Source organism: Balaenoptera borealis (assembly GCF_965194805.1).
Source record: "Balaenoptera borealis genome assembly, chromosome: 11".
In the NCBI taxonomy this organism is placed as follows: Eukaryota; Metazoa; Chordata; class Mammalia; order Artiodactyla; family Balaenopteridae; genus Balaenoptera; species Balaenoptera borealis.
The window spans coordinates 5,456,882-5,477,621 of NC_138868.1; the positions used below are offsets into that span (position 1 = coordinate 5,456,882).

Here is a 20,740-nt window from a genome sequence, read left to right on the forward strand (position 1 = left end):
CCCTGTCTACCTGAGCTTGAGAAGTGTTGGCCAAGTCGCAAGAACCTATCCCAGACTCTGCACGTTTCACTAGCCCATAAGCCTTTATTTGGAGAGGGACGCTTATGGAGCTGTCCACAGCTTCTGTGCAGCACAGAGGCAGAGTTCTTAAAGCAGCCTCCCCTGAATGAGGAAGGGAGTGTAGAGTCTCCTCTGCCAATGCTAGTTAGGTGTGCCTGAGGCCAAAGCACCAAAGCTTGGTGGATAAGGTGCATAGTGCACGGGAGGGGTGTTCACATGTCTCAGGGCCACATATAGGAGGTGAGTGGGGCCTGGAAGCTGAGTGGGCAGGTACAACTTAGTAAAAGCAGAAACCTGGACCTTGCATCTTGTCCCTCGACTCTTCATCCACTGTGGTATGACATCGAGGCAGTGGCTTTTCCTCTCTGAGCCTGTTTCCTTTTCTGTAGAATGGGGCAATAGTGTCTGCCTGGAGGGGAGATGGTTACTGCTGACCCCAGGTCACCTGCTTCTACTGCTCAGGCCAAATGAGGCAGGTGGGGCACTGCCAAACATTGTCAGCAGGCTCCAGAACTATCTAGAATTTGTTAAATGAGGGGGTGAGAGTAGGAGGACCAGGGGTTTAGTCTCAGGTTTTCTTGGGATTTGTCCAAAGCCAGAGGCCAGGTTCTCTCCTGTAGGCAGCAGGAAGAGACAGACCTGGAGGGGTGGGAAGGATGGGCTGGGTTTGGGCCCACTCGCACTAACCTGGGGGCGGGGTGTGTGTGGGTGTGTGTGTGTGTGTGTGTGTGTGTGTGTGTGTGCAGCTGTTGTTGCTTCTCCATGACTAGAGTCCTGGGAAGCTATGGGCTGGACTGGGGCCTTCGGGAGGGCAAGCAGCCCACCAGCTACTTCTTTTGTGGCCCCTCAAGTCCAGGAGGCCGTGGTGTCAAAATAGCCCTGCCGCTCTGGAACAGACCTGGGGCCTTGGAGGGGACCAGACCTCTCCAACGGTTGGGGCAGGGCCATGGGAAGAGAAGCAGGGAGAGCACCAGGGAGCAGAGAGCACCACCGCGTCCCCTCCAGCACTTTGCCCCTGCCCTCTGGCCCCAGCACTATTTGAAGTGGGACAAGAAGTAGGCAACGGGGTAGTGGGGCCCGTCGATGCCCAGGCCCTGGCAGAGGCCCAACAGGCGGAGACGGGCCTCGGCCGGGCTGGACCCAGCACAGGCCACACTGCAGTAGGGCTCCTCGTATTCTCCAGGCACCAGGGCCTCCTCCAGCAGATTGAGACGCAGCAGGCCCTGGTCGTGAAGAGCCTGCAGGGTCTCGCGGCTGGCGGTGGAACTCAGCGCCTGCAGGTGCTGGGACACCAGGCACATGACACCCACCAGGTGGCCACGGGCGCGTGGGTGGGCAGGCAAGGCAGGCCGCAGGCCGCAGGCCACCATAGCAGCAGCGAGCAGCAGGTCCACACCATAAAGCTCCTGGATCCAGTCTCGCAGGTAGAAGCCACCCATGCGGGGGTTGATCTCGATGAGCCGCGGCCCAGCCCTAGTCAGCTTGAGCTCCACGTTGAAGACCCCATCCAGCAGCCCGCAGCCCAGGCAACAGCGGAAGGCTGCCTGCACCAGCTGTGCCTCCTGCTCCGGTGCCAGCCCAGTGGGCATGCAGGCCGCCGTCTCAGTGAAGCCAGGCAGCCGTGTGGGGCCATTGTCGGAGACGAAGGCAGCCAGCAGTCTCCCTCCAAACAACACCAGATCCACGTCGTGTTCGGTGCCCTCGATGAACTCCATCAGCAGCATGGCATTGCCCCAGCCCAGCCCGATGCCGGGGTGGTCGGCCTCGCCCTGCAGGTCTCGGGAGATCCGGGAAAAGTGCTCATGGCACTGCGACGCGTCCTCCACCAGCCGTACACCCACTGCACCCGCCCCAAACTCCAGCTTCATGACACCTGGCAGGGGCACCTGGCGGACAGCACTGTCCACGTCGGCCTCGCTCTCCAGTGGGCAGCAGGGCACAGCATAGAGGGAGGGTGCGGGCCAGGGTGGGCCATGGCGGCACAACAAGTGCAGCTGGGTGTGGCTCTTCTGCTTAGCCAGGTGCATGGCGGCTGGCGGGTTGCAGGGCAGGCCCAGCTCCTGGCAGAGCAAGGCCGTGAGCACCAGGCAGTCATCCCAGTAGGAAAAGCAGCCGTCTAGCTGCAGGCCGCGTGCCCGCACCAGCTCCGCCAGCACCCGTGCGTTCTCCTCATCCCTCCGGTGCTCTGTTATATCGAAGTGGATGAAGGTCTGCACCAGCTGGGACGCAAAGTGGTTGGGGTCCGACTCCACCAGGTGCAGCTGCAGAAACCACAGGGCGGCAACACACCGAGATCAGCTTGTGCTGGGCGCTGGGCAATAGGATGGGGCCTAGAACATGGTCCTGGCCCTCGGGGGAGACAGCTTCACCAGTGCTACGCGCTCAAAACATATTTGTTGATGATTGAGTAGAAGGTACAGAGGTGGGACACCTAATCCAGCCAAGAGGGTAGGGAAGGCAACCTAGAGGAGGCAGTGCTTAAGCTGGGAGCTGAGTAAGGTTTAGCCAGAGGAAAGATGGCTGCAGGAGGGCGTGTGTCATCTAGATGGGAGGGGTGGCAGAGAGGGCTGGTGGACTCTTTCCCACTGTCAGGCTCAGTCTGGCCAGGGTTTGTAGGGAACCACCAGGGTTCGTAAGGAAACCACCAGGGTTCGTAGGGAAACCACCAGGGTTCGTAGGGAAACCACCAGGGTTAGGGCTTGGGACTGCTGGTCTGGTGTCCCGAGTGGCCTTTTACTCCTAGCAGGGACAAAATTCAGCTAGGAGCGGGAAAAAGTTGAGACTCCTAACCTGCACGGGGAACCCCTACGCTTGGGCTCTAGGCCCCCGGCTAGATCGCCCCGCGCAGGCCCCGCCCCAAGGCCAACACCGCCCCTGGCCCCGCCCCGGGCCCTGCCTCCACCACTCAGGCCGGAACTTTGAGCCCCGCCCCGCCCCACCCCGCCCACCTTGAGCCCGTAGTCGCGCGCCGCGTCCCACACGAATTTCTTGCTGACACGGCCCGCGCCGAGCACCAGCAGCTGCTTCCCCTCCATGAGGTAGCGGGCCGAGCGCCGCAGCATCGTCTCCACCAGCGGCGCGGCCGCCGCCTCCTCGGCCGCCAGCCCCGGGCGCGGCGCGGCCCACAGCCCTTCGAGCGCGCCGCACGCCTCCAGACACAGGCCTCCGTTCAGCTCCAGGGCCACGGGGGTCAGCGCGCGGCCGGCCACTGACAGGGCGAAGTCCACCCCTGGGCCGGGCAGGGGGCGCGGGCTGAGTGCGGGCCGCCTTCGGGCCTCGGGCCCCCCTCCTCCCGTCCCCGTCCCGGGCGGCCCGCACTCACCGAGGAAGTCAGTGCGGACCTGGCGCCCGCCGCGCTGCTCAGCGCTCAGGCCGGCCTCCAGGGTCAGCACGGCGGCTAGCGCGGCCTCGGCCGCCGCCTTGACGCGCTGCCGCACGACTGCCACCTGCGAGGCCTCACCCAGGCCGCACTGGGCCAGCGCCGCCTCCAGCGTCCGTGGCAAGGAGCTCTGGTGCCGCAGAGGCCGGTCCCCACGGCCCACGCTGCACACCACCTGGGCAAGGTGAGGCTCAGGGGGCCGGTCCAGGAGGAGTCCGCCCGGGACTATCCCCGGCCCCAGCACACCTTCCCCTATGCCACGATCCAGGCCACACCCCTCACTGGACATTCAAGTCCTGTGCTCCAATGTGACTTACACTGCACAAACCACCTTCCCTGCCACTGCTCGTCTGGTCCCCCTGGGGGGACTCTACCCAGGCTTCCAGGCCCAGCTGGGGTCTCTGCTGCCTAAGGGCTCTAAGCATGCTTGCTCCTACTCACTACAGCCCTGGGGGCCTGTTCCACCCTGGTGGGCTTAGCCCTAGAGCTCCCTGAGGGCAAGGTTGAGTCTCTCCCTCTCAGCTTGGCCCAGAGCTGTGTACCTAGGAGGGTCCCTAAGCCTCCCTCCTAAAGGGCTCCAGGCCCTGGAGGTTTGTCAGGGACCCTGGGTCAGCCTCTTCTGTGGGGAAGAGCTCCCTGGGAAGAGGTTTCAGCCCTGGGCCCCTGGTACCCAGAATGGGATACCAGGTAAGGCTCCGGATGTGGGAGGAGCACAGGAAGGGTTGGAGAGGAGGGAAAGTGTCAGACCCAGGAGTCCTCCCAGAGGCAACCAAAATCCTCCGCCCCCACCCCTGCCCCCGCCCCCGCCCCGCAAGATTTTTGTCCTCTCTCTGCCCAGGGGTCCTCATCAGCTCAGTGGAACTGGGCTGGGGTGTGGCAGCAGGGGCATGACCTGAACCTGAGCCATGCTCACCTTGCTCAGCAGGGGCCTGTCACCCTGTGTCCGACAGACCACAGCACAGATACGCAGAGCCAGCTCAGGGCCAGGCGGGGGGCTGCCTGGGGGAAGACGGTGAGGCCTGAGCACAGAGCGGCCAGGAGGCCAAGCCAGGCTCCACCTCTGGCTGGCACAGGTGGCTCTCACCTGGGAAGGGCAGCCGGGCAGGTGGGCATACAGCCTCCACCAGGACACTCTCCTCCTCCTCCAGTTTCTCCAGCAGTGCCAGCACTGTGTCCACCACTGGGCCCAGCTCAGCTCGGGGGTACAGACGCATTGCCTGCCGCCCCCTCCAGCGCCAGCCGCTGAGCTTCACGGCTACCTGCAACAGGCAGGGGAAGGGGGCCTCCTCACCACCCCACGGACCTGCAGGGTGGGACGCTCATACCACAGGAGCTAATGAGTAAACTGAGGTAAGAAGGCAGGGGATTACCACAGAGATGGGGCAGTGGTAGGGCTCAAAGTTGGGGACCGCTTCCCAGCAGGACCCGGTAACCCTCCACGGGTCCCCTCCTGCTGGCCTCTGCACATCCTCGGGGGCAGGAGCCCGTTACCTGCAGGGCATCACCCAGGGCCTCGGAGTGCAGAAAAGCCCCTACTTCCTCCTTCACCAGTGTCTCCTGGCCCTCTTTGCCATTCAGCTCCACCAGCCGTAGTCCCGGGCTGGCATCCCCTCCCCGCAGCAGTGCCGGCGGCTTGTAGGTGAAAGCCAAGGTAGCTGGTACAACCACGTCACCCTGCTGAGCTAGCAGTCGCCTCGTCAGCAGCCGGTCCTCCAGCAGCCGGGCCAGCTCGGCTGAGGCTCCTGTGGGGCAGGTCAGGTCGCGAGCGAGCTCAGCTGCCTCTCGACCCCAGCCAGGCCCCAGCCCCAGGCCCGCCAGGAAGTAGGTGGCGCGGCGAGGGGGGACAAAATCATCCAGGAATGTCAGGCCCCCTGGGTGGAAGCTCACGGCCTTGGAGACCAGCAGGGCTGCCTCGCCCGGCTGCCCTGGTGCTGGCACCTTTGTCAGCCAAGCAGGGGACAGGCAAAGGAGCATGTTTCCTGTGGGCAGAAGGAGGAGGGTTGCTGGCCAGGGAAGACTTAATGCCCCCATGCCCTCCACCTCCAGCCTGGGCCCCTGGGTAGTCGGGACAGCTGCTCCCAGAACCCACCCCCACTCGGAGTAGGGCAGCTGGCCCGGTGGAATGCAGGCAGTTGCCAGGGTTGGCGGGTATTTTGGGATGTGGCTGGGCCAGGGCAGGGCTGCCCTTTCTGTAGGAGGGGGTGGGGGAACTTGGGCACACACTCACCCGGGCTCTGGACCCCACCCTCCAGCAGCAGAGACAGAAAGGTGCTGGGGGATCCCAGAATGCACAAGGTCACCTCCGCTCCAGGGCAGCCTTGAGGAGGAGAACATTGCCAAGCTCACCAGGGGCTCCCCTTGCTCTCTTTCCGCCCACCTTTCCCCACCCCCATAGCCCTGCCCTCACCCTTGGACCCCCAGGTCCTCCCCGGGTATCGGACGAGAAAAGTAAAGGGGACAGAGGAAGCTGGAGAGCGAAGGGGAAGCTGCCTGCCCACCTTGCCCTCTGAGGCTAGCTCCCTTCCCTCTGCAGCTGGCCCAGAAGGCACTGGAGGCTGGGTGACTGGAGACGTGTGTTCTAGCCTGAGCTCTGCCACTGACTTTCTGTGTGACCCTTGGTCCCTGTGCGGTGAGGGGAGGAGTCTCTGCACCTCAGTTTCCCAGTCTGTACAATGGGGCCCAGTCTGTGATGTTCACGCACTCTAGCTGTAAGCCCTCTGTCCACACAAAATCTTTTGTGGCTGCCTGATACATGAAACAGATAAAGCAGAGGAGGAGTCCTGGGTCCCAGCTGCTAGCTGCCTCCACAGCAGCTCCCAAGACACTTCTGTAGAAGCTTTGGGTCCACAGAACATGGATTGCAAATCCCAGGGCTGGATTTTCTGGGGGTGGGAGGGAAGCCTTGATCTCTGACTTTACTGGTGCCAGATGCCCTTTGAAATGCCTGCCTTCCGGAGGTTGACTGGCCTTGTCTCCCTGGCTTCAGACCAAGCCAGAGCCTAGGGGAAGGGGCCGACCTTGACAGAGGTGGGAAGCAGGCTGGGCTGAGGGTGCCTCCCTCCTCTAGGGGTGCCCCCTCCCCCCAGGGGTCCCCCCTCCTCCGTGGAGCCCTCGGGCACCTGTGCGGGGCACCTGGGTGCGGTCCTGGGTCTCTGGAAGGCCAGCTTGCTGCAGACAGCTCTGCAGGAGACTGTAGTAGTAGACAGTCCAGGCCCGGGCCTCCGCCCCCTCGGGGGAGCCCTTGCAGTCCAGGGCCACGTCATGGCGCCAGGAACCATGGAAGCAGCCTGGGGGTGGCAGGCCAGAGCCCCCGCCCCATGGGCCCTCCTCTTCTTCCAGGTCCTTGGAGCCCAGCGGGGAGTCACACTCGGGACCCAGCGGATCCAGGGACAGCTGAGGGAGGGAGAAGTGGTGGGTCTTGGGCAGGGTGGGCAAGGGGCATATTAAGTCACCCAAGGGTATAAGCCCCCCACTCTCCTAACCTTGGGCAGACACTGTCCTAGGAACAAAAGAGGATGGGTTGGGTTGGGTTGGGGGATGAAGGCCTGTCACCAGGAACATGTAAGCGGGAGTGCTTTGTAAACTGTATGTGCAGTGCCCCAGCGGGTGGAGGCAGAAAGCAATGCACTGCTGGCTGGACCACTGCCCCCTCACCCCACATCCAGGTGTGCCCCAGCTTGGTTCAGAGGGGCAGAGGTTTTTTGCCGGTTTTGTTTATCGAGGCAGCCCTGGGACCTAAAACAGCCCTGGCACGCTGTAGCTGCTCAAGATTTGATGACTGAAGGATAAGTGAAAGAATGAACCAAGCAATCACTCTTGGGCTGCTCTCTTCTCCCTGGCCTCAGTGACCCATGTACCATCGTGGAGTTCTGCTGAGACCTAAATATGTGGGTGAATCTGGTCCACGGTCATCTCCAAGTAGGCTGGAGAATCTACCATACGCCCAGTCCTGGGCCAGGCATTAGTAAGGAAAAAGCTGGTGCCCTTCTTTTCAGATGTTCTGAGTCATGGAAATGCTCACTTTAGATGAAATCTTACACCCTGCCCCTCTCTGAGGCTGGCTGACTCCCAAATGAGGCTGCTCAGAGGCTCACTGTGAACACACGTGCAGACACAGGTGGGCCTGTCCTCCGGAGGACAGGCTGGGCCTCCTTGGACAAATCGTGAGGTTTCTTTGGGACTTGTGGGTGCCTGGTGCCTGCCCTGTCACTCCCCCCCACCCCCCGCCGGGGTGCTGATGAGGCTTGGACCTAGAGAATCACCGTGGTCATTGCGAGACGGCATACTGCAGGCAGCCGGGAGGGCAGAGGTCTGGGCCTCAGACCTGGCCTGGAATCCCGGTTCGCCGGTGCCAAATTCTGAGGCTTGGTGCCCTTTCTTAGGAGGTGAGTCCCCTGAGAGCCCAGAATGGGTTCACTGCTATGTTCCCAAACTTAGAATGGGGCAGGGCGCATGGTAATAATAAGTTGCAGGATGAATGAATGCCAAAGGGGACCAAGAGTGCCCGCCTCCCAGAGCTGATGGGGGAGAGAGGCAGTGCCTGGCACACAGCAGCTGCTTGTCCCATGGCACACAGAGTGGGCGGTCAAGGGGTGTGTGCGCAGCTGGTCACGGGTCTGTCTGCACAGGCAGCCCCAGGGCTAGGCTTTTACGTGCCCGATGCTGCCCTCTGGGCCCTCCCTCTGATTAGGGGCTTGGGCTTTGGTGGGGAGGGACCAGGGGAGACTCACCATCTCACAGGTGGAGAGGATGAGAGACGGATGGAAGAGACTGACAGAGAGAGACAGAGGAGGGAGTCAGGGCAGCCGGATCTCTTCCGCAGAGCCCAGCCCCTAAGACTCTGGGGCAGAGAAGTGGCCGCGACCGCGCCGCTCTCCTGTCTCAGCCAGGAGGTGTCCAAGGCTGCCCCACCCCCACCCCCACCCCCACCCCAAGGAAGCAGAGGGATTTCTGACGCCCGGACCCCATGGGGCCCGCACCCCGAGCTCACACATCCCAAGCTGTGCGGGGCAGGGCCGGGGGTCCTGGCGCTCAGCCCTTCCAGCGGGGGGCGCGCCAGGTCCCCGCGCGTGTGTGCGCGCGTCTGGGAGGGGTGTGCAGGCGGTGTCGCAGGTCCCGCTGGGGGGCGCGGGCGCTCAAGGTCCCGTCCCCGCGGCCCCTGCCCCGCAGCCCCCTCCCTGGCTCTCCCCGGGGCGCGGGCAGCAGCCGGGGTACCTGGCGGTTGGCAGCGGCTCGGCGGGGCTCTGCCGGGCTCGGCGGGAGGCGCGGACCCGGCGGGACTCGGCGGCGGCGGCACAGCGCCCGGCCGAGGCGGCGCCGCTTTATATAGAAGCGCCCGGGGCATGCCCAGTGCCAGGCGGGGGGCGGCGCGGGGCGAATTGGCCCGGCCCCACCGTCCTCCAGCCGGGGGACCCGGCAAAACCTCCGCCACCCATCCTGAACCTGGGGTCCTGGGGGTGGGCGGGCCCGACCCTGCCAGAGGCAAGGCGCCCGGGGGGCCAGGGAGAGACAGAGGGACAGGCAGAGGGACAGACAGGAGACCTTCGGAGACACAGTAAGTCGAACAGAGGGCCAGGTTCTAACGGATAGCGATCGTCAGAGAGGGTCACAGACTTAGGGGCCGCGGTAAAGAAAAGACAGAGGACAGAGGGGGATAAATAAAGAGAGAGAGAGAGAGACCCATAATGGAAGAGAGATGGAAAGAGGATATAGGGGGAGGGGAAAGCTGGAGCCGGCAGAGACTGTTACCAGGGCTTGCCCTCAGGGGTGGGGTGGCCAGGAGAGCGGCTGGAGCACACAGTCCGGAGCCCTGACCTTGGATGGAGTCCTGAGCTCCCCAGCACCCTGGCCCGCAGCTGTCTGCCAAGGAGCACTGTGCTGTATGGCAGCAAGCAGTCCCAGAAAGGCCTTCTTGAACAGGGGTCCCTGTACATCTGCGGGGTCCCCTCCTCAGCTCTCCCAGCCCCTACAGTGTAGTGGCCACTAGGTAAGACGCCCCCCACAAGGGCAGTCCCAGTTCCCTGGGACACCCTCTGCCCTGCTGGGGGCCAAGAGGGAAGAGGGTGGCCAGGCTGAGAGCTCCAGTGGGTCTGAGCACAGCAAAGGAAGGGGCTTGTCTACACGATCTGCCCTGCCCATCAACACCCAGGTCAGCTGGACATCCACAGTTATACCCACAATCTCCCCAAAACGCACATCCTTACCCCCAGGTGCACCCATCCAAACACCCACAAAAGCACACCTCAAGAGACCTGGATCACAGCCACACATGCACCCCAAGAAACACACCCAGAGATTCATACCCTCACAAGTGTTGTCCCACTAGGTGGATTCCGATCCTAGATCCAGCTGTGGGGCCTGGGCACCTCCCCTTCCTGGTCTGAACCTCCCTCTACTCCTGACTTAAATGGGTCTAGTTACCATCTCATAGGACTGCGGTGAAGATTATCACAGCATCCTGAGCCCAGCACACGTAGGCTATTGTTGCAATTCTCCCACCTCACCCCCGCAAACTCAGACCCTCTCTCCAGAGACACCCCCCCACCCCCGACTGTTCCCTAGAGCCTCCTGGGCTGGGGGAGGGTACTGACGGCCCCGCAGCACTTGTGGAGGCAAAGGTGGCTGCTTTGGCCCCTTTCTACAACCGTACACAGAGCAGCCTGTGAGGAACCACCCTGTCTACCAGTGGAGGGACTCAGAGATGAGAAGTGACTTACCTGGGGCCCCCCAGCCCAGCCCACATTCCCCACACAGCTTTCCAGGGCTGCTCTGGGCTCCCCAGCACCAGATCCACACTCCACTCCTCCCTGTGGCCAGCTCAGGCTCCTGGAATGAGGTGCGGCCACCCAAGATCCATCCTCTTGCTGAGGGGGTAGCCTGAGCTCCAGGGAGATCCACGGGAGGGAGCAGGGTTGGGGCATGGATGTCACCAAAGAGCATGAGATCTGACACTTAACAAATATTAAAAACCAAAATCCAACAGAGTAAATTTTAAAGATCTTATCGGCTTTATCCAGCAGTTCATGAATCTGGCAGCATCCCGTCTAGCAGACAGAAAGGAGCTACAAGAAGTTGTGTAAAATGCAAGACTTTTATAGGCAGAAGGGAGCAGACACAAAGAAGTTATACTTAGGCAAAAAAGTGGGTTGGTTATTGCAAGATCACTTTCTTTTAGGCAACAGCAGGGGTCTATCAGGCAGATGAACTCGCTAGTGCTGGTCAGGCAATCCCTGATTGACTGAAAGTTTAAGATACAATTTCCAGGAGAGCTGAAACTGTAATCAAGTTATCCCGGTTTGGTGACATGGGGCTTAGCATAAGTGACTCCACCTTGGGCCTGCTGTCTTGTTTTTTGCTTTTTTTTTTTTTAAACTCTTTTTAAAATTATTTATTTATTTATTTATTTATTTATTTATTTATTTATTTATTTATTTATTTATGTTGGCTGCACTGGACCTTAGTTGTGGCATGCAGGATCTTTAGTTGCGGCATGCATTCGGAATCTATTTCCCCAACCAGGGATTGAACCCGGGCCCCTGCATTGGGAGTGCAGAGTCTTACCCACTGGACCTCCAGGGAAGTCCCTGCTGTCTTGTTTTTAACACAAGCAGTGTAGCATCTGTGGACTCAGTTTTCTCATCCTCAAATGGGGATTATACTGCATACTTTAGCCCAGGCTTGGCTGGACAGGGGGCACCTGGCAGAAGGTAGCAGTGCCAGCAAACGTTTTTTGACTTGTCCCAGGCACTGTACAGAGGGCTTTATGTGCCATATCTCACTTAACCCTGTTGGGTAGCAGTTATGAGTCTCTGCCTTTTGCAGATGAGGCAATGGAGGCTCAGAGAGGTGATGCGATTTGCCCAAGGTCACACGGCTGGTGAGAGGCAGGGCTGGGGTCTTCCCTCTGCCAGAGTGTGTGCATACATGCACACAGAGCAGTGTGGTTCTGTGCCCACTCCCAGACTGCCCTGGCTGGGCACCGGCTGTGATGGCATTTGCCTTGTGGATGCAGGGAGGGAAATCAGGGTTGGGCAACTGCAGCTCAGCCCAGGGCCCTGGGACTTGGGGCAAGCAGGCTGGCAGGGCAGTCTTGCTCTGTTTGTGCCAGGAGAGCCTGGAGGTCACCTGAGGCTGAGCTGAGCCAGGTAGGCGTGGGGTGACGAGAGGCAATCCCTGGGTGACTGCCCAGCTTGACTAAACAATAACCATCATAGAAATGAGACAGGTAGAGTGGTCTTGGGACTAGGGTGGGAGCTGTTATTACCCTATTATCTGTAGGAGGAGACTGAGGCTCAGAGACAGTGAGAAGGCCTTTCCCATGCAGGGACTTTGCAGGGAGTCCAAGCCTGGCCTCCGGACAGTGTGGGGATGGGGGGACTTATGGGAGGGGGTGGCAGTCGAGATGGAGACCATGGTCCCCCACACGGGGGTCCATTTGCCCTTCCACTTCTTTGCTTGCTCCCCACTCCTGTCCCCTGGGCTGACCCAGGCCGATGGACATCGCTGGGTGCCATCCCAGCTTTGGTCCCCACAGGCTGAGTACTCTCAGATGCGTGCCTTGCCTTCTCTGAGGCCCTTTCCAGGCAGGTTTGTAGGGAGCTGGGGCTGCTAGGTTCACTGAGTGTGGTTGTGCAGGTTGCTCACTGCACAAAGGTACCCTGCTGAGTGGTCACGTCCCTTCTGTCCTGCAAGGGATGCATGTACCTGGGGGAGGGGCATCTTTTCCCAACTAGTGCACAGGAGCCATCGGGGGCTAGCGCAGCCCTGTGGGAACAGCGTGTGTAAAAAAGCGTTCCGACAAGGAGGGAGCTGGTCCTCTTTTGGTCTGACCCCTTGGCTCAGGCTTCCCAGATGGATGGTTGATAACGGGACCTGCAGAAGGACTGCCCAGAAAATGCTTCCCACAGTAGACAAGGCAGTGACTCAGCCCCAGCTCGAGAGGCCCGTGCCGGAGACCACCTGCCCCAGGGTCTATATCCAGGGGGAACGCCTACCACGTGGCCTCTCCTCCAGACTCAGCAGCCCTGGTGCCAAGGCTGCTGCTTTCCTGCTCCTCTACCTTCCCAGCAGAAGAGCTGAGCGCACCCCCCACCTACCTGCTCGCAGCCGAGAGTCCATGAGACACCCGCCCTAAGCCTAAGGCGAGGTCTAGCTGGCTCTGCCCCCACTGTGATCCTGGGCTGGGTGCTCAACCTGCCCATCTCCCCCTTCTCTAAAGAGGCTCTCAGTGCCACCTGCAGAGAGAGGGTGTGGGGGTCTGAGAAAGGGGTCTGTGAGCTGCAGGGGGCTGTGTTATTATTAAGCTCCAAGTACCCTAGTGGAGTGGGGAGGGGGGAGGGAGGGCTCAGGAAGCTCTCTTTAACTCACAGGAGCCCAGCCCCTGGCCCACACTCAGAACCCAGGCTGGGGCGAGACTGGGGGAGTGGGTGGGAGCAGGAGAGAGAGCAGCCCCAGGATGGCAGACGGAGGTGGGTGTCAGGTTCATGGCTGTTGATGCGGGGGTAGTGGTGAACCTTGGGTCTGCCCTGGGCAGCAAAGCTTTGGCCCGGTTGCCTCCCCTCCTGAGCCTTAGTTTCCCCCCCAGGTAAACTTCAGCTCTGGGTCTGGACCTCTGTGAGTCCCTCCTTCAGGGGGTGGGATGGTCTGCCCAGGACCCAGGGCCTGGCCAGTCACACAGTCAGCGCCACAAGAGTACAGGCGGAGGGAGCGTGTTCCTGCAGCCGTGGCCCTGTCACTGGATCTGAGGGTGCCAACACTGCAGCTCGGCCACTGAGAAGCATGGATCAAACACTCCACCACTGCGACTTCCCTGGCGGTCCAGTGGTTAAGACTCCGCGCTTCCACTGCAGGGGGCTCGGGTTGGATCCCTGGTCAGGGAACTAAGATGCGCAGCGTGGCCAAAAAAAACCACTCCACCATTTAAGCGGGACTGCAGACACTTTCTCTGGGTACCCCCCTCCCCCTCCCCCCTTCAGGGGAGGGCACCCAAGGAAGCAGGGAGGTAGGGCACCACCGGGAATGGGCCCTGCGGGAACATAAGCCTACGTCAGAACCAGCCCCGTTGTCCTGGCGATGGCTCCTGTCCCAGGCACCTCAGGCACCCACGGGGGCAATTAGCAAGTGTGGGAGGGGTTTCCACGGTGGCAGTCCCCAGGGGGTGCGGCTGGGGCTTAGGCAGGGGGCAAGGGCTGGCGGGCCCTTTCTCCTTTGTCCAGGCACACTAGGCCTTTGTTCTCAGCTGGCTCTCTCTGAGGACAGGACCAGGACCATGGGTCGGGGGCGGACTTGGCTTAGAGTGCCCACACCCCTGGGGGGGATCCTGAACCAGCAGGGAGAGGGAGCAGAAGAGGGGATAGAGTCCCACTTCTGGGCCCAGCATCCACTTGGGGAGCCCTCTTCCCCCAGGTACAGAGGCCTTACCTGACCCCAAGAGGCTGGGCACTGCAGCTTACCATTGGCTCCTGTTGCTGGTAAACACCTTCCAGCAGCCAATGGGCAGCCTCAGTGTGCCCTGAGGAGCCAGGGCTGGACTAGGAGGGGCGGGGCTGTGAGGGGAGTGAGGGCCGGAGGGGAAGGAGCAGCTGGTCCAGGGTTGAGGCTGGAAGGCATTCCATCTGACTGCATACGGGCTTCTGCTCAGACTTTATTCCAGGCCTCCCCAGGAGCCTTGGGGTCCCCTAAGCCCAGCCCGTGCCCCTAACCTCACCCTCCTTCAGCGCCAGCTTGATGCTTGCAGGGGCCCAGGCACCAGGGCAGCTCCATGGGCGGATGATGGGCCTGGGTCCCCAAAACCTCACTCTCTGACCTTCCTTCATCCTCAAGCCTCACACAGTCCACGGGAAAGCTGAGGCATCCATCCCGGCTGTAAAGTGCGGTGCCTACTTTGAGGCTGGCATCCACCGTTCAGGCAGTTGGGGTTGGGGGACCCTGAGTCTCTGGTACCCTCAGAAGTGGGACCTTCAGAATCGGGTGTCCAGAGAGGAGGTGGAGCCTCGATGGGACCTGGCGGGGCTCTCGATACGGGGGGCCCTGGACCGAGTCAGCAGCCCATGGAAAGTCTTGCCTCGGGTCTGGGGCTTGCGCCGTGGAGGCCTGGGCTCCTCTGGGGGCTGCACCACGATGCGGGGCACCTCGGGCCTGGTGGCTCCCCGGATTCCTGCCAGCTGCTGGGCCTCAAAGATGGCTTGGGCCCCAGGCAGACGGGCCTGCGGCCTCGGGGGTGGCCCAGATGCCGACGCAGGCAGCTGGGCCAGCTGGGTCTTGATCTCCCGCTGCAAGTCCTGTTCGGACAGGGCCACGCTGTGCACCTATGGGGAGCAGTTGATACTGAATCTGCCTGGCCTGGGGGAGGGCAGGAAGCGATGAGATCCCTGCGGGGCGGGCAGGACACAGCCGCAGGAAGTGGCTGAGGGCTGAGGGGCTGACAGACAAAGAGACTAAAGGAGCCACAGAAAGCCACTTGGGGCCTGGGGTTTCCACATTCTCTGCTGCTCAGAGGACAAGAACTGAGCCCCGGTTCTTACTCTGACTTCCCCCTCTGGGACTCAGTTTCCGCAACTGTGCAGGGGGGCTGGGCCATTGCAGAGGGCGGGCAAGGGGCACCCACCTGGGGCATGAAGGCCTCCTCCTGCAGCTGGGTGGGTGGGATGGCTCGAAGGGCGCCGAGTGTCTCCAGGAGCCCCGGGCAGGCCAGGCGCTGCTCAGTGGTGCCCAGTGCCAGGCGTACCAGTGTCAGCCCCACACGGAACAGCACCTTCACACCTGCAGGCCGGGGGCTCACTCAGTTGGGGGGCCAGCCCTGGGCTTCCTCAGTCTACACCTGAACCTGCCCTCAGCCAGACTCCTTCCACCCTCCTGCAGCTCTGCTGCCGGGAGCCAATGACTGAGAGCAGGGTGGCAATCTGAGAGCACTGGCCAGCATGTCTCAGTGGCCACGGACACTTCTGGGCAGAGCAGCCTGCCAGGAGCCAGGGGCTACTGAACGCCTCACGCCAAGCCTTCTCATTCTGGACCTCAGTTCCTCGTCCCTCCAAGGAAGGGCTGGGTGGTGACGTGAAGGCCTTTCCAGCTCAGACCTGTGACCTTCTGGTTCTAGAAAGATTCTAGCCAGAACTCCTCACCTCTAAGCCAAGAGCATAGGACACACATGCACATAAACACGCACACACGCACATGGGTGTGACCTTGGGTCTGTTCCTGGAGCCTCAGAATTCCTTCCTGGTAGCCTCGGGTCTGCTGAGAACAGCAGTCAGGGGACCAGTGAGGTCTGGTGACAACTGTGACTTGTAAAGGGACAGCAGCGACTACTAACGGCGTCACCGTTATGAAAGTGAGCCTGAGGCAGAGAGCAAGGGTAGCTCAGCCACCCTAACGGGGGACCGTGCCCTGCCCCGCCCTCGAGGTCTGAGTCTGCAGGGGAGGACATGTAGATGGCGACTTGGACACCCGTGGCCAGAGCTCTAAGCCAGCCTGAAGCCAACTGGGCATACAGCAGGTGCTCAATAGAGGTACTGATTGATTTCCACCATTTTTTTGGTCCAACCACCCCGCTCTTGGCCTGGCACCTCTCCCACGTCCGCACCCCCAAGTCAGTCGTCTGTAACCTGGCCTCTCCGCCTCCACACTGGCCGTGCAAGTTTGCCTCTTCCACAGAGCAGCCGCGAGCACCTTTAAACGGCACTCTCCTCCTGCCGCCCCCCTACACTTTGGCACATCCTTTGTTTTATTTTCTTCACAGAACTTATGACAATCTATAAATATCTTGTTAATTTGGTACCGTCACCTCCCATCCCCACCTCCACCAGAATGTAGGTCTCACTCACTCAAGTGGCCCTGGCTTCCACCAGAATGTAGGTCTCACTCATTCAAGTGGCCCTGGCTTCCAGGGCAGCGCTGGCCTCCGAGAGCGCTCACCAAGGGGCCGTGGGGCTCCATCGGCCATGCCCCCACTGTGCCCAGTCCCTGAGCTGTCTCACTGCTGTGATCTCTGCAGCTCCTGCCCTATCTACCTTGCGGAAGCGCCCCCCGACTCCAGCCCTCCCCCAAGGAGATGGTGCCCTCCCTGTGGTGGTCTCACTGCTGGGGGTGAGGGCTATCATTCATTGCATTGGTGATCCGTGGCCAAGGGCTGGGCCGTTTCCCCAGAGCCACAGGGCGCTGTCACCCTCAGCACACCGCAGCACCCAGACCCCAGGCCAGGACTGGCAGTGGCGGTGGGGCAGAGCAGAGCTGGCACCCTCATCCCCTCTGCACACCAGGCACCCGAGGCTCCCGGCCCCAGTTCCCACGCCTGCCCCTGCCCACCTGGCCAGCCACCCACTCACCCTCGCTAAGGAAAGCGTCCCAGACACGCAGCACCGTGGGGAAGGGCAAGGAGCGGGCGAAGAGGCACAGGAACCACTCGGGCAGGTAGAGCAGGGGCCCGACGCCCACCTGCTGCAGGTGCTTGTGCACACGCGGGAGCAGCCGCCGCAGCAGGGCCGTGAACACCTCGGCGTCCAGCCGTACAGCCTCCTGTGGCCACGTCCATCAGCACCTCCACGCCCGGTCCCCAGGTCCCCACCCAGTCCCCAGGCCCCTCCCCACCCCCCCACCCAGCCCCTCCCCCTGTGCCCTCTGGCCCCATCCCAGCCTCTCACCATATGGGGCCCGTAGTAGCCAGGGAGGTAAAGCTCGCAGATCTGTACCAGGCACCAGAAGGCCTCCTGGGGGCGGGCACAGGCCTTGAGTGCCCACCGCAGAGGGCACCACGGAGGGGACCGCAGGGCGGGGGAAAGGGGCGCAGGGGAGGGTTCGGACACCATCTGGGGTGACTCTGGAGCCAGGAGCCTGGACTCAGTGCTGGGGCTGGTGGGGAGGGGCAGGTCTTACCAAAAAGCTTCCCGTTGCCCAGATAGAAGCCTACCAAGGGGTGTAGGGAGTTGGAAGTCACAGGGCTCAGGGGGTTGAATTTGAGGGTCACAGGGTAGGGGCTCACTGGTCAAGGCTAGGGAGGGTCCCAAAGTTCAAGTCTTGGGTTCTTGGGGTCACTGGGGTCAGGGATCATGGTCACAGGGTTCAGAATCAGAAGTCATGAGGTCAAGGTAATAACATCCAGACTCCTAGATCATTAGGGCAAAGGTCAGGGCTCAGGGTTCCATGTTCCTGCAGTCAAGGTCGTTGGGTTTGAAGGTCGCTGAGGTTGGTGGTCATGAGGCCCTGGGTCACTCACTAGGACAAGTTTGGGTAGGAGTCAAGGATCCCAGGTCCCTGAGGCCAGAGTTCCTGGGGATGGAGGGGTCATGGGTCCAGGGCACAGGATTACTAGGTCCCTAGGTCACCAGCATTGGGGGTCATGGATCACTGGGGTTAGGGGTCAGGGTCTTGGGTCCCCGTAGCAGGGTTGAGGGCACTCACCTCTGGGGGCAGATACATGAGCAGCACGGCAGCCACAGGGCCCTGGGCCTGGCAGTAGCCCTGTTCCGGCCGATACAGGGTGTAGGCCTTGAGTACCTGGAGGAGCCCCTGCTGCCTGTGCCAGAAGACCCCATTAGGGGCCGGTCCTCCGGGCATCCCTTCCCCACCCTCTGGCGGCCCTTGCCCAGGCCTCAGCCCCCCGAGGGCCTTGATGGGTCCTCTGAGATGCAAAGATATAAAGCCGGGGCGGGGCGGCACTAGGCCAAAGCACCTGGGGGTTGTGGGGCTGGGGGTCCCTGGGCATCACTGGCCTCATACCCGTGACCCTGGGGTGACACAAACATCTCATGGAGAGGGAACTGGCGGTGCAGGTCCCTGCCGATGGTCTCCATCCACTGTGGGTCCCCAGGGGCCTCAGCCAGTTCCTGTGTGTGGACAAAAAGGTGGATGTGAAGGCCCAGAGTGGTGAAGGGCCAGGGGAGGGGAGGTGGGACCCCTGCCAGTTCCCTCACCTGATAAGTGCCACGGCTGTTCTTCTGACACACATGGGCCCCGCACAACAGGGGCCAGCACCGGGCCCGCAGGGCCGAGGGGATGCCTTTCCGGCACTGCATCTTTACCTGTGGGTGAGGCCAAGGGACCCCGTTAGGCCAGCCACGCCAGCTTCCCCTGCTCCTGTCGGCAGGCCCCAAGCACAACCTGTCATCAGGCAAGAGCCACTTTGGGAAGCAGGGAGAAAAGGCAGGAGGTACTGGGACACGGGAGGGGTGAATTTTGCCAGGGCATGGGCCGAGGCAAAGGGGGCTGAGCCACGGAGGCCTGGGTGGGACCACTCTCCCCCTCACCTTCTTGTACCGCCGAGACATGGTTTTCTCCCAGTGTGAGGTCATCTCCACCCACTTCATCTCCCGCTGGCGGATAAGGTCTGCAGGAGGGTGACCTGGCCTGGGGACACATGGCACAGGCATCCAGGCGCTGGGCAGCTGTTACCCAGAGCCCGCGTCCGCCACCCTTCATGCTACCTGGGTGAGCCTAACTCCTGGCCCTGGAGATCTCTGGGAGTCTCTGGGGCGGGGTGGTGACCTGTCACCCAGGAGTTGCCAGTGGTTGTCATGGGGACAGGAAAGGATGTGGCTCCGATGTGGGTGGAAGCAGGAGAGACTGAAGGGGGTGTGTAGGTGTGTGTTGAGGGAGGGGCTTGTTGATTGTCCCCCAGGATAGGGACACAGACAAGTCATCAGGGAAGCTGGGTAGACAGAGTCCTGGACTAGAAGCCAGGAGTTGTGAGTTTGAGTCTGATTCTGTCTCTGATCTGCTGTGTGACCTTCCTATCTGTCTCTGGACTTGTCTTCCTGTCTGTGCATTGGGAATGGAGAGGATTGGTGGGGGAAGAAGTGTGGGTTCTGTGATCTGGATCTGGGATTCCTGGGCCAGATTAAAAGGGGCAGAATGTTTGGCCCCAGAGGTGGGTGGAAACCCTCAGAGACTGGGAGTAGAAGAGACATACAGGGACCACCCCCCACAGCCCTGCTAACCTTAGAATTTCATCTGGAACCTGAGAAAGGATGATACTGGCTGAGTCCCCAGACCCTCCCAGGACCCTCGAGGTTGGACCTCACTCTAGAATTCAGCCCTCAGCTCCCACCCTTATTCCCAGCACCCCACCGCCCCACCCCATCCCTTCCCTACTTACCCTGGCTCTGCTGAGCTGCCTCCAATGAAGCCATAGCGGTCAGCCTGGCGATATGGGCCGGGCCCACTCAGCTCTGAGTCAGACCCCAAAGAGCTGGAGTCATCCTGCAGCTCACCAGGCTGCACCAGGTCCTCCCCCAGGGCCTGGGCCATAGTGCTGCAGACCCCTGATGCCACAGGCTGCAGGATGTGGGGAAAGCCAATATGAGAGGCAGCTCCTAGCCAGCCTGGGGCCTGGGCTCCTATCCAGCCAGGCCCCAGCCCCAGGACCTGACTGCGTGGTCAGAGGGAGCAGATTTCAGGGTATCTCTCCAAGCCCCTTCTGTCCCCTCTTCTCTTGTGGGGTGGGGGTGGAGCATGGGCCCAGAAGTGGCAGAAAGGCCAGGCCCCTATCCCCTGCAGCCCAGCTTACCTCCTTGCTGCACCTCACCTCCTCCTCTCACTTCCTCCTCAGCCACAGCTTCGGCAACCAGCCGGGGGGCCCCTCCTAAGTGCGTGGGGGTGGGTAGTTACCCCTTCCTGTCCCGGGCTCTTCCGGCCTGCCCCAGTGGCCCTGGGCCATGGGCTCCTCCCACCATCCCGGTGGGCTGGGTGGGTGCAGGCTTGGGTTCCTGTGCTGGGTGTGATGCGGCCAGGGCCTGCCAGAGGTAGAGAGGGCAGGCTGCCTCCAGATTTGAGGTCACTGGCACGTAAAACACTCGATTCAGGGTCCAAGGAGTATCATGGTGTATTTAGTGTTTGCTCTTTACAAAGTAATACTTTCAACATGCACACAATGTAGCATTACTATGCTACTCAAAAGGCAAGGATGAGACATTACAAAAAATAATAATTTAGCATGCACCACAGGCAGTGTGGACCAAAATGAGCTCGGAGTTCAGCAACAGGTGTCTGGATCTACCTAGCCAGTCGCCCGAGGGCCCCAGACTCAGGAGGTAGAGGTCCTCTGTGAATTTGAGGCTCTTACTATCTCTGAGCCTCAGTTTCCTTTCCTGCACTTCAAGGGCTTAATCTTAACTGTTTGGGGAGACCCAATGAGTAACCAATGAGGTCACACCACCTTCCCGACCAGGACAGAAGTGGGAAGGACTGCTCAGCCCTTGAAAGAGAAAAACAACTTCCGCAGTACTTCCGACCGCACCTTCTCCTTACAGCGGAGGGTAACTCCTCAAGGGCGGAGCTAGGCTTGACCTCACCCCATGAAGCCCCGCCCAC

The 20,740-nt window shown here is 61.3% G+C and overlaps 2 protein-coding genes across 5 annotated transcripts; both read right to left on the bottom strand.

The window, feature by feature from the left end:
• Positions 1-60: 60 nt before the first annotated feature.
• Positions 61-9,178, bottom strand: CARNS1 (carnosine synthase 1). Its single transcript, XM_082342880.1, has 10 exons — positions 8,654-9,178; positions 8,170-8,209; positions 6,559-6,832; positions 5,667-5,756; positions 4,931-5,418; positions 4,524-4,698; positions 4,353-4,438; positions 3,383-3,614; positions 3,009-3,289; positions 61-2,321 (listed from the first exon to the last, which is right to left on the bottom strand). Exons 2-10 carry the CDS (start codon positions 8,170-8,172, stop codon positions 1,095-1,097), a joined length of 2,856 nt encoding a protein of 951 aa, XP_082199006.1. The 5' UTR covers positions 8,173-8,209; positions 8,654-9,178; the 3' UTR covers positions 61-1,094.
• Positions 9,179-10,783: 1,605 nt separating this feature from the next.
• TBC1D10C (TBC1 domain family member 10C) lies at positions 10,784-20,728 on the bottom strand. 4 transcript variants are annotated; one of them, XM_082342904.1, is made up of 10 exons: positions 19,938-20,728; positions 19,527-19,705; positions 18,679-18,778; positions 18,346-18,453; positions 18,152-18,258; positions 17,834-17,944; positions 17,077-17,284; positions 16,762-16,951; positions 15,045-15,199; positions 10,784-14,745 (listed from the first exon to the last, which is right to left on the bottom strand). In XM_082342904.1, exons 2-10 carry the CDS (start codon positions 19,676-19,678, stop codon positions 14,398-14,400), a joined length of 1,479 nt encoding a protein of 492 aa, XP_082199030.1. In that variant the 5' UTR covers positions 19,679-19,705; positions 19,938-20,728; the 3' UTR covers positions 10,784-14,397. The 4 variants fall into 4 exon arrangements, with proteins under 4 accessions (XP_082199030.1, XP_082199031.1, XP_082199029.1 ...); XM_082342905.1 differs by having other exon boundaries at positions 17,077-17,142; positions 17,834-17,948; XM_082342903.1 differs by having other exon boundaries at positions 17,834-17,948; positions 18,105-18,258.
• Positions 20,729-20,740: the final 12 nt, after the last annotated feature.